The 12944-nt window shown below is 41.0% G+C and overlaps 2 protein-coding genes across 8 annotated transcripts in view; one reads left to right on the top strand and one right to left on the bottom strand.

Annotated features, from left to right (window-relative positions):
- Window positions 1-12944, bottom strand: part of LOC308638858 (uncharacterized protein) — a 547213-nt gene that overhangs the window by 149256 nt on the left and 385013 nt on the right. The window lies entirely within an intron of this gene.
- MAOB (monoamine oxidase B) overlaps window positions 7572-12944 on the top strand; it is a 108432-nt gene continuing 103059 nt past the window's right edge. Inside the window, exon 1 of one of the 2 annotated variants that reach the window (XM_081278262.1) lies at window positions 7572-7868. In XM_081278262.1, coding sequence (XP_081134388.1) covers window positions 7823-7868 — 46 coding nt within the window. In that variant the 5' untranslated portion in view covers window positions 7572-7822. The remainder of the gene's footprint in view (window positions 7869-12944) is intronic. The other variant, XM_081278261.1, reaches the window with a different exon arrangement.

Raw genomic sequence — 12944 nt, 5'->3', positions numbered from 1 at the left:
AAAGTCAAGACTGTCTATTAAAGAAATCACCATAAAAATTTGTAGATATTTCCACTGCAAGTTTGTATGTGTGTGTGTGTGTGTGTGTGTGTGTGTGTGTGTGTATGTGTGTGTGTGCACACCTCAGCACTGAAGATGTAACCCAGGGCCTTGTGCATGCTAGGCAAGTGCTCTACCACTGAGCTACATCCCCAGCTCAAGATTACTGATCGTAAGTGTCCTCAGCATTTGGACCACACACAGTAACTATGTGCTGATTAAAGTGTCAATTTTTTGTGTCAATCATTTCACAATATTAATGTATATCAAGTCATGTTACTGTACTAATTGAGTATATACAATTTTCATTTGTCAATTATACCTCAATAAAGATGGATTTGTGTTGTTTTGTTTGTTTTTGTGTTTTTGTTACCAGGGATTAAACCTAGGGGCACTTAACCCCTGAGTCACATCCCCAGCCCTTCTTGTTTTTTATTTTGAGATAGGATCTTGCTAAATTGCTCAGGACCTCACTAAGTTGCTGAGGCTGGCTTTGAACTTGCAATATTTTTGCCTCAGATTCCTGAGCCTCTGGGATTACAGGTACACCACCAAGCCCCTCTTTAAGATGGAAAAATTTTTAAGTTAAAACAAAACTATATGTTTTTATCTCTGATAGGACTAGTCCTCTGCCTTCCTTTGTTTTTACTCTTCTTTTTCAAGGTGTCTCTGAGTACTTTAGGGTAGATCTATCTCTATTTTCAGAACTTTGTAGAAAGTCCAAATAAATCAGTGGAAAAGCTGCTGCAAGTGACAAGAGATTTTAATTGTACATGTGCACATGTACATACACATGATAGTCACCCCTTGACTGCAGTTTGGCTGTCTGTGGTTTCAGTTATCTACATTCAACCAACATCTGAAAATATTAATTGGAAAATTCCAGAAATAAATAATTTATGAGTTTTCAATTGTGTACTGTTCTGAATTGTGTGATGAAATCTCATTTCATCACATTCCATTCAGCCCAAGATGAAAATCATCCCTTTGTCCAATGTACCCATACCATATATGTTTCCTGACTGTTAATCATTTAGTAACCACCTTGGTTATAAGATCTATTATAGGGCTTGTGTGCAAGTAACTCTCACTTAGTAGCCTGATACTAAGTAACAATATCTACATCATTCACCTCACTTCATTTCATCATATAGGCACATTATCAACAGAAGAAGGGTGAGCATAGTACAATAAGATATTTTGAGACATGTGGATGTGTTTGTCAACTCAAACTATCTGAACTTCATTGTTCAGGGCTTTTATGGAGGTTTCATTATATTGACTTGATTGATCAAATCATTGGCCATTATTGATTGATTTAGTTTTCAGTCCATCACCCCTATGCAGAGTTGGGAGATGGGGCTAATATGTCCAATCTTCTAATCAAGACTTGGACTTGCTGGTGATTAGCCCTCTCATCCAGGAATAAGAAAATAAACTTCTCTTCTTATTTGATCACCATGGTCACCAGTCTCTTAATTGCAATCATGGAGTCTACATGATGTAAATATCTATTTATAATTAAATATGGAAAGACTATTTAATTCAAAGCTCTATTTAATTCAAAGCTATGTAAATAAAACCAAAGCATTGATTATGTACCCATGAACTTATACTATGAAATTAGAATTATATAAAGCAGAAAAAATATTGAAAATAACTGTATTCAACAATCAATAATCAGTATATGGTGTGGCTCTAATATTAATTTTTAAGTACTAGTTTATGAAAATAATTGGTGAAAGCCCTAAACTGATGTTTTCAGGCAACATCTATTCTAATTTTTCTCTTGTGTGTCAGCTGAATGTTTCCCCTTCCTCTGTATGCCCCATAAAGTTCTTGTCACATCATCTGTTCTAATAGGTCACTCTTTTGTAAGATCCTTTATGATTTGTAGAAATATTCTTAGTTTTGACATTAGTCATTGTAAAAAGTCCTTGTAAGTCAATTCACAGATTGATTAACACTTATAATCAAATAAGATCTTTTTTTTTATTTTTAAAATGTCATTTTAATTTTTTTATTCAATAGGCAACACAATTCAAAGGGTTCAAAATAAGTAGCCTTTTAACACACAAACAAATCAACAACTTAATATTCCTAACAGAGAAGCAGCAAGACATTAAAAGACAATTCATGGAAAAAAAAAGTGTGGTAAGAGTGTCACACTTGGTATTGCAAAATCTTTTCCCTTGAGTCCTGCTTGTCTTTAATGTTGGGATATTTTTGATGTACAGAAATTGCAATGTTTTGTTAAGCCATGCATTTCCCGGTATGATCTCAATGCAGCCTGGAGATATTTATGGGGTAATAATGTGGTGTTTTCACCTATGTGTATCTGTAGAAAGATTGAGAGCTGTGGGTGTAGCTCAGTGGTAGAGTGCTTACCTGGCATATGTGAGGCACTGGATTTGAGCTTCAGCACCACATAAAAATAAAGGTAAATTTATAAGAATATTATACTCTGTGAAAATAATATTTTATTTTCATCCTGAGATCTGTGAAATCGTCTTCTTCTGCAATTGGTTTTTCATGGCTTCATGGTTTGCTCTCTCATCGACCTCAGAGATGTTTTTATTAGTGATGTGATTGAGAGGCAGAGCAGAGGTGGTGTGGCTACCGAGAATGACACTTTTGGAGTACAGCTGGCCTCAAGACAAGCAGGCTGAGAAGAGCCGGCCTCAGGAAGTGGGTCCCTCCTGCTGGGGAAGAGGGCCTGGGGGACTGACTTGGCTATTGGGACTCAGGGGTGGGACAGACTCTGCCTACAGTCTGGTTGCCCTTGTCTTTTTTTAAAATTTTTGTTATTAGTTGTTCAAAACATTACATAGTTCTTGACATATCATATTTCATACATTTGATTCAAGTGGGTTATGAACTCCCATTTTTACCCCATATACAGATTGCAGAATCACATCAGTTACACATCCACGTTTTTACATATTACCATACTAGTGTCTGTTGTATTCTGCTGCCTTTCCTATCCTCTACTATCCCCCCTCCCCTCCCCTCCCCTCCCATCTTCTCTCTCTACCCAATCTACTGTAATTCATTTCTCCCCCTTGTTTTTTTCCCCCCTTTGCTTCAACATACTCTACAACATGCCTAGAAATGACTTCTGAAATTCAGAAGTCTTGTAGCTTGGTGTCTCCGCCTGACTACATATATTGAGGAATCAGCCCTTTTTGTTGTGCCTCTGTGTTCCTTGTTCTGCTTATACTATGATGAAGAGGTCATGGGGAAAAGGGCTATATTTGTGTTCTTTGAGTAGGAAAAATCATTTTTATGTCCATCTCAACTGTGTCTCAATAAACCACCTCATGGAAGCCACAAAGCTTTCAGGCTGTTACAAAGTAAGTCCTCAGGCTTCGGGGTAAATCTTTCCTTTGGCATCTTAAACCAGTGTATGGACTTTTGAGTTGGATCTGGGTTATCTACTTCAGCTTCCTGGGAAGGACATTGACTTAGATTTTATTAGGGTCCTCCCAACTTTTAGGCTGCTTGACATTTTGGGTGTGAAAGTAATGTCTTGATCCATGCAAGGGTCCCCATTGCCTTCTTGTTGCCCCCAAGGAGTGAATTTGGACACTCAGATTAGTATTCAAGCAGATGATGGATACTTTATTGCACAGAACCAGGGGTCTTACAACACTTCCATGTGTTATTAAAGAGCTATGTGGGCTGCAATGACTAGGCCCTTTCATTATTTTATCCCTCAATGTATGTTTAGAAAAAGATTAACAGAGTGTTTGGGGGAAAAGAAACTGGTAAGTTCTAAAAACAGTAGATGGGGTAGAGAGAGAAGATGGGAGGGGAGGGGAGGGTGGATAGTAGGGGATAGGAAAGGTAGCAGAATACAACAGTTACTAATAGGGCATTATGTAAAATTGTGGATGTGTAACCGATGTGATTCTGCAATCTGTATTTGGGGTAAAATTGGGAGTTCATAACCCACTTCAATCTAATGTATGAAATATGATATGTCAAGAGCTTTGTAATGTTGTGAACAACCAATAAAAAAATAAATAAATAAATTTAAAAAAATCTAATTTTAAAACAAATTTTCTGCTGTCTCCTGTGAAGCTTCCAGAATTTAAAAAAAAGTAAAATATACAACTTAGATGATATCTGGTGAACTCCGTTCTGCACAGCCTGCCTCTTTATTGAAACCTTCAGCAGTATCATAACAGACTCACTGAAATATCCGTTAATGAAAAGCTGGACAGCAAGAATGAAGTAATAAGGACATTTTATCTCTTTGGCAATTTTCTAATGAAAAAAAAAGGAAAGCATGTTCATTTTAATTGATGAAAGAAACACGGATTTCATGAAGTCGAAAAGGCAGATAAACACTACTGGTGCAAACAGCATTTTGGTTAGAGGTGTTGAGCATCACTTCATTGGAACATTGAATTAGGTTTCTCGTAATTATCCATTTTCATTTCCCAGGATTAGCATCATTTTTAATTTATAATAGAAAATTTCTAACGATGGGCACAATGCGGACATGGACTTGGTGCTCAATAAGTTATTCTTGAATGGATGAATAAAAGATGCTGCATTATCCTTTCCTGCAAGAATTTATGATCTGGTTGGGAACAGAAGGCAGATACACACACACACACACACACACACACACACACACAAATAAATAAATAAATAAATAATGCTTCCTATCATTTAATTCACTGTTAATTATTCACTGTTATATTATTCTCTATTAATTTTGTGGTGTTTGTGAGAAGTCCTAAAGGTGGTCAAAGGTGATTTTTTCCTGCACCAGACCATGTCCACATTTTCCAATGTTCCAGCCTCAGATTTGCCTCCCTATATAATACTTGCTGCTCACTCTGCCTGGAACACTTGTGTTCCTCAGTAATTGAATACTCCCTAATCATTTGTCCCCTAGTCACCCCAGCAGAAATCTCATTTTCTCCTGGAAGTCCTCCATGATTGCCTTGGCTAGATTATCTAATCCTCTATATGCTCCAGAGCAACATTTAGAATTACACTTTTGACTATTCTTCCTCGATTTCTTCCCTGATGGGGCATGAACCCCATGAGAGTAAGGGCAGCTCCCATCTTCTTCTCTTCCCCAGGGCTCAGCATAGCAAGTGTTCAACAAGTGCTGATCTAAGAAACAGACATTGAATTAGTCCATTTTCTATTACTAAAACAAAATACTAGAGGCTGGGTAATTTATAAAGGAAAGACATTTATTTTGACTCACAGTTCCAGGAGTCTAACAGCATGGCATTGGAATCTGCCTGGCTTCTGATGAGGAGTACATGTTACTCCATGTGTGGTAGAAAAGTGAAAGGGAAGCACCTGTTTTCCCTACTACCAAGGCCTATTCTAATTTAAGTCATTTTTTATTTTACCTCAGAGAGTAACTGATTACCTTTGGGAAATAATGCCATATGCGAGTGAGTTTTCTCCAAGCACTATGGAATAGTGGCCCCTCTCTTGCCTTTGTTGCCAGTGGACATAGAAAAGGGATAGTCAGTCTGCCTTAGACTCAAACTCTTAAATCCCTAGCCCCCTGTCTGACTTCACATTGCTGAGACTAAGCAAAAGAGATTTCAAATAGATCCTATAAGAATCCTCTTCATCTACCCCAACCTATTTGACATGTGATTCACTTGCAGGATAGGTGAGGGAACACAGTGCTTGTCACTAAAGAGCTCATAGATTCAGGGCTCCATGGACAAAGGAGGACCAGTTACGGCATGGCAAGGAAGAAGTCAGCACAGGTTGTCTTTAGGGTGAGGCAACTTCACTCCCTGCAGTAGGGACATGGGGTGGGGCTCAGGGTTCAGGCACAGGGAGTACAAGTTTCTAGAATCTAAGTCACAGCTGGACCAAAACTTTTTCTGCTATAACTTTTTAATCAAGAAGTACCCCAATTCTCTCTTTGCCTGAGGGCAACAGAAGCTCGGGATTCCTTGGCAGCAGGTGGGTGCAGGGAGTGGGACAGTGTGGAAGAGGCAGAGGTTTACTCTAAGTTCTTATCAAGTCAGCAATTCCCTGTAGCCAGTCTTTCCAAGATTCAAGCTTCCCTAAACTGAATGGAAGCACTTCACCCAATTTTTGAATTTCTTTTCTCATACTGGGTATTAAACCCAGGGCACTCTACCTCTGAGCCACTTCCCCAGCCCTTTTCATTTTTTTTTTTTTTTTAATTTTGAGACAGGGTCTTGCTAAGTTGGCCAGGCTATACTTGAACTTGTGATCCTCCTTCCTCAGCCTCCTTAGTCACTGAGATTATAGGCATGCACCACCACACCTGGTTTTATTTATTTATTTGATGTTTTGGTACCATTGATGAAATCCAGGGGTGCTTTACCACTAAACCGCATCCCCAGCCTTTTTAATTTTTTATTTTGAGACAGGATCTCACTATGTTGCTTAGGGCCTTGCTAAATTGCTGGGGCTGGCCTCAATCTTGTGATCCTCCTGCCTCAACCTGGGATTACAGGTGTGTGCTGCCCCACCCAGATCACCCAATTATTTCTCAAAAAGCCATTTTACATTGCTTCTTCCCACTTTTAGTTCTCAGAGATGGCTTTCTTATTGCTCTGAGGAAATATGCCCCTGTTTTACCTGGAGCCACCTCAATTTGAGCGACCTATAACCCCATTGAATTGCCCCTGTTTGGAAAAGCCAGAGCCCTCAGACCCACATCCCAGGATTACTCGGGCATGTTCTCGGGCATGTTGCCCATTGAAGGCCTCTGCCCTGCCACCACCAGCCTCCTGGGTGCAGCCTCAACAGCTTCCAGTGCTGTGGGTCTGATTTACTGGGTTGGTTAACCTGCAGTTGGTTGTGTTTTTTTCTTTTTCCTTTTGCAGTGCTGGGGATGGAACCCAGGGCCTTGAGCATGCTAGGCCAGGCTCCTATAGCTGAGCTACACCCCCACAGCTTGCTGTTTGGATTACTGACAAAGATTGGGAAATTTAAGTGTCTTAAGGTTGCTACATTTGCAACGCTAAGGAGGAGCCTCAGTTAATTGCACAGGGAATAGGTTAAGAAGTAGGTGTTTGGAAGTAGGCTGAGGTAGACTGGGAATCCCACCCACATATCTGCCATGAATAATGGTAATCCTTTGTGGTGGATCAAATTGATTAGCAGAATCTTCCTTGTTGTAATAAATCTACTTTAATTATACATATTTATGGGGTTCAGTGTGACATTTTGATACATGGCTTTCTTTTTCTTTTCCTTTCGGGCTTTTTACTCACAACTAATTCATTTGCTTTCCTCCTTTGTAAAATGGTTCCTTGTAAGGTTGAACCGGATTCTTGCGAAAAGCAGTTAGCATAGTGACTGGTACCTGGAAAGCACTCAGTATTTGTAATTATTTGCTTTATGCCCAGGAATAATTGGGGAGCTGAAGGAACACAACCCGATCCGCAATCCTCCCTGCCCCCAAGCTCAGTTGCATATTAGGGAAGCTGATTGGGAAATACCAAGCTGAAGGCCATGGGGTGGTGGCCCCGAGGGAGGGACTCTTTGAGGGCCCCTGTCGCGTCTCCACCCGGGCCCCCGCCCTCTCCAGGCCTGGGCTGCGGATCTGCTGGCGGGGGCGGTGGCCCAGCGCTCCAACCCGGCTTGCGCGTTGGCTGCCGGGCGGGCGGGGCTATGAGACCCGGCACCCGGGAGCCGGCAATATAGCGGCTCAGCCCAAGGCGCTAGCGAGCGGGGGCGACGTGCAGCGTGCGGGGGCAGAGGCCCAAACACCCCAGCAGCTGGTAGCCGGAGCGCGCGGAGCGGGGCAAGCACCATGTGCAACAAATACGACGTGGTCGTGGTGGGGGGCGGAATCTCAGGTCAGTGGCCGCTGCGCGCGCTGGAACAGGTGGCCGCCAGGGTGAGGCGTAGGGTGGCGGCCGGGCGGAGGCTGATCCCGGAGTCTCGGACTCTCTGTGCACCGGCGGGGATCTAGCAGGTCCCGAGCTCTGTGAGGGAAGGATTTGGCACGCCCTTGGACACAGTCCGGGACTGGAAGCCTGTTGAGGCTCTGGCCCAGGCTTTGAACTCCTGTTGCAGAAGACTTCCAGGCCTGAGCTGGCTGCAGTTTTCGAAGGTTGGGGAAATGGGGCAGGGAGGTGGGAGACACCTGTTGGGCGTTGCCGGCAAAGAGCAGTCATTTGTTTCAGTTTGACTTATCCCCAACCCTCGTTTGGAGCAGGCAAGCACCACAACATATTGTTATCTTGGAATTGGGAAAACGACCTTGAACAGGAAGGGGGTAGGCCCGGGGCCTATGGATTGTCAAAGGCCTTTCAGATTCCCCAGATTCTCTGTGGTTCCCTGATCGTCCTGGGTCTACCTGAGCCTACAGGGCCTTCTTGGCAAATGCCTCTTCTCTCATAACCCCTCCCCTGCTTCTTTCCCCTCACCCAAAGTGCAGGGTGGCCAAGCTGCAACTGGGCTCTCTGGCCTAGTCCATATTTGGCAAAGATGGGGATAGAGGCTGCCCCTTAGGCCACAGGGAGGCTGTGCACACAGAAAGAACCCCCAAACACAGAAGACAGGTGGGATGGAGTCAGTGGGGGAATGTATCCTCTTAGGAGGGGCGGGCAGATTGTATGGGGAGCCGGTGTCAGTGGAAATAAACAATGCTCTCAGCCCAGCTAGTTTAACAGACTCCCCCCATCTCGGGTACTTTGACTTAACTTTCATGGCCTCCTGGTATTTAAGTAGCAATTAGGATGCCTCAGGAACTCAAAGATATGTTGTCTCACCAGATCTCAAGTAATCTTGCTCCCTGTGAGGAGGCAGGGCAGAGGTGACCAGACTCTTGTACCTGGAGAAGAAATCCATGGTTGGATATTGGGTGCTGCCCTCCTCACCTTTGGGTCAGATCTCAGGCTACCACTTCTGTCTAGCAAAACTCCCATGCCAGGCTGAGGGCCTGGTGATAGAGGTACATGAGGCCACAAACACAGCATGCTGAGATCATTGAAGCTGTGCATAGATTCAGTGGTCTTTGGGTATTTTTGACATCTTCTCTTCCAGAGGAATTTAGACTCTTAGAAATAGGTTTTAGAAAATATTACTAAGAGTCTCTTAATGTTTCCTTGCACAGCATTTCATCTTTTTTAAAAAATATTTTTAGTTGTCAATGGACCTTTATTTATTTATTTATTTATTTATTTATTTATTTATTTATATGTGGTGCTGAGAATAGAACCCAGAGCCTCACACATGCTAGGTAAGCGCTGTACCACTAAGCCATCACCCCAGTCTCTATCTTACAGAAACTGAATGTTATATTTCCAGGTCTCTGAAGTCCTTTTCTTACCCACAGTATGCTTCGTGGGTTATATTGCCCTTTCTGATTCGTACTGCAAATCTTCAAGCTCACTCAAAGTATTCCTGTTAGACTCATACAGGATACATAGATTAGAGTTTAACTGTTTTTTACAAGTAGTAAATCTCTACATTCACCCCCAAACTCTGATCAAAACAAGGGACTAATGAATAGACATGTCTTTTGTTGACAACATTATATGGAATAGCCATTGTTCTAAGAATCAAAGAAGTGGAGTTTCAAAGCTCTGCCTTACTCAATTTTTTTTTATCTGCTTCATGGGGATAACACCAGTTAGTTATAGCTAGATTTTAGGATCATCATGAAGGGCAAATGAAATACTGTGTGATTAATAGCAATGCAAAGTCTAAAATATGGCACAAGGCTCCATATGAGTTTTACACACTTATTCAGACAATACACATTAGGGGAGGCTCTAGCAGGGGATTAATAAATGGATCATGCTGTTTTTGTCCTGGAAGACTTGTCAATGTAAGAAAAGAGAAGAGATACCCAAATAAGGAAAATATAAGGTATTAGAGTTTGACAGGAGAAATGACTTCTGATATTATATTGCACAGTAGGGTGACTATGGATAATGATAATGTACTGTATATTTCAGAAAGTTATAAGAAAGGATTTTTGAATGCGTTCATCACCAAGAAATAATAAATGTTTGGGGAGATAAATAGGCTTCCCCGATTTGGACATTACACAATGCATACCTGTGTCAAGATAATAAGTGATATCTCATAAACATGTAAATTATATGTGTCAATTAAAAACGATTTTAAAAGACACTAAAGGTAGAAGAAGGTTGTACATACTGCAGGTCCATTCATTATTTAGACATTCAATGAAGATTTATTCCCTGTCCTACATCCTGTCCCATATAAAATAAAAGATGAGTAATACTGGGTCATTGCTCCTGAGTGAATGTGGGACACAGGGTCATGGATAACTAATTCTAATGACTTATGATAGGTGCTTTTAGTAGCATATTAAAAGTTCTAGAGAGCCGGGCATGGTGGCGCATGCCTATAATCCCAGCAGCTCGGGAAGCTGAGGCAGGAGGACATGAGTTCCAAGCCAGCCTCAGCAATTTAGCAAGGCTCTCAGCAACTCAGCAAAACTCTATTTCTAAGTAAAATATAAAAAAAGGGCTGGGGATGTGGCTCAGTGATTAAGCAACCCTGGATTCGATCCCTGGTACAAAAAAAAAAATTAGGGAAAGTGATTGGAGGGAACATCAAACTAAGAAAATCTGGGAAGACTTCACAGAGGAGGTGACAGTGAAGAGACTCTTAAGATAATGGAAATGAATTCACCAGGATACTAGATGACAAAAGCATTTTAAGCTAAAGAATGGTTTGTATACAATTCAAAATATGCAAAAAACATGCTAACATGTTTAGGAAACTTTAAGAATTTCAGTGTGGAGAGTTGAAGGGTCTTGTGGGAGACAAAACTAAAAAGATTAATGGAATGAATTATGGTGAAGCTTGAATGTCATCTTCCCAAATTTTAGTTCTTTCTGTGTTCATCAGAGAGCACTGTTTTTTCAACTTTATTTTATTTATTTATTTATATATGGTGCTGAGGATTGAACCCAGTGTGTCACACGTGCTAGGCAAGCACACTACCACTGAGCCACCACCTCAGTCCCAACACTGATGATTTTTTATTCACAAAGAAATATGCACACAATGGCTGGGAATATGGGGATGGTGTTGGCAAAAAAGGGGGAAGTGAAGAGGAAAGAGGGCAAGTTTGGTGAAAAAACAGAATATCCAGAATTGGAGGTGCTGGGAAACCACTGAAGAAGAGAATTCTAGCAATTAGAAGTGTGAGAAAGAATGCGGGGTTACAGATGTATATGACAGAGAAGTTTTAGTTGAAGCCACTAACTGGACAAAATGGCCAAAACTAAGAATGGAGAGTGTAGAATTTTAGAATTAGGTAATGATTGACACAATAATCCATGTTTAAAAGTCTCTGGATTCCACTCTGGTTTTTAAACTTTGTTAATAATTAAACTTGGGACATTCTGATAATTTTTAAAGCTGTCAGCAAATTTTAATCACTCCCTTTGGGATAAACAGAGATATACTAGGAGTATAGCTAGTTAATTTATAACTTTATTTTTTTAAATTATTTAAAAAATTCCAAGACATTTTACAACACTTAAAAAAAAAGAAATGTGTATGGTATGTAAATGAATCCCTGCTGTAGTCTCTTCCATCATGTCAGGGGCAGATCGTGTCTGGAAACTTGGCAGAACAAATAGTGTCTCCCATGCGGAGCTGGCCAGCTGCATGCCTCTATCTTAAGTCTCAGTTTTAGTGTTTGGGTTGGTGGAACCATGGGAACTATCTTTTGCAACTCTGGAATGGATCTTGCTCAATCCACAAAATAAAAGCTAAGAAACTTAGCAACTTAAAACAGAAATGAGAATTTTTTTGGCAGGGGCAGGCTTGGGAGAGGAGATACAGCCATCTGAGGGTGGCAGACATTTGATTCTTGGAAGTGTCCAACCCAGCCTTCTAAATGGTAATAAACACCTGGTAGGTGATCTGTATGGCCAGGAGAGCAAACCCTGTTGCTAGTTGATGGGACTAGTCTGGGCCAGAAGCATAAGAGATAGTTCATGAGGGATCATGAGTTCAGGGACACTACGGGCAGATGTGGCCTGGATATTGATGGCTAAATGTCCTCCTAACATTTTTTTAATATCTTTTTTTTTTTTTTTAGCTGTGGGTGGACACAATACCTTTATTTTATTTACATATTTTTATGCGGTGCTGAGGATTGAACCCAGGGTCTTACACTTGCAAGGCAAGGGCTCTACCACTGAGCCCTCCCCCTCACCTTTGGTGAAGAAGAATGGAAAGCTTCTCTGGGCTCCTTTAACTCACTGAATGTTCTAAAAAGTAACAATTGTACTCATGTGCTTGCAAATTTTTATATCCCAGTCAAGGAAGAACAGAGGGGCAATAAAACAATGTTGAATCAGCATAGGCTTCAGTGTCACACAGAATGACTGTGAATCCCATTTCCCGTGCTTAAATATTGTGTAACCCAATAAGTTATGTAGTTTGTCCTTCTGTTGCCTCAGCTCTTTTTTTTTTTTACTAGAAGTTTTAATAATCTATAATGAATATGCAAAAACATTCAAATCAGAAATGCTTTAGCATGTCCAACATGAAATCAATACTAATCAGTGAGTACAAAAGGTTAAAGACCTCCTCATTGAACAAAACGCAAAAGAAAGAGTATATTTCTAAAAAAAAAAAAATCAAGAAAGTTGTTAAAGAAAATGTTTAAGTCAACAATGATTTTATTTTATTTTTTTTGGTCCTGAGTATGGAATCCAGGGCTTCACACAAGCACTCTTCCACTGAGCCACACCTCTAACCTTCACCTCTTCTTTAAAATGGGATTCATAAATGCTGTCCTGGTGGGCCTGTTTCAACAATTAGAAAGAATGCATCTGAGGCTGGCATGGTGGCACACACCTGTCATCTCAGCTACTAGGGGGGCTGAGGAAGGAGGATCACAATTTGGAGGCCAGCCTGGGCAACTTAGGGAA

Source organism: Spermophilus citellus, assembly GCF_964194105.1.
Source record: "Spermophilus citellus genome assembly, chromosome: X".
Classification (NCBI taxonomy): Eukaryota; Metazoa; Chordata; class Mammalia; order Rodentia; family Sciuridae; genus Spermophilus; species Spermophilus citellus.
The sequence above is the reverse complement of the archived record's forward strand: the minus strand, read 5'-3'. Positions and strand labels throughout refer to the sequence as shown.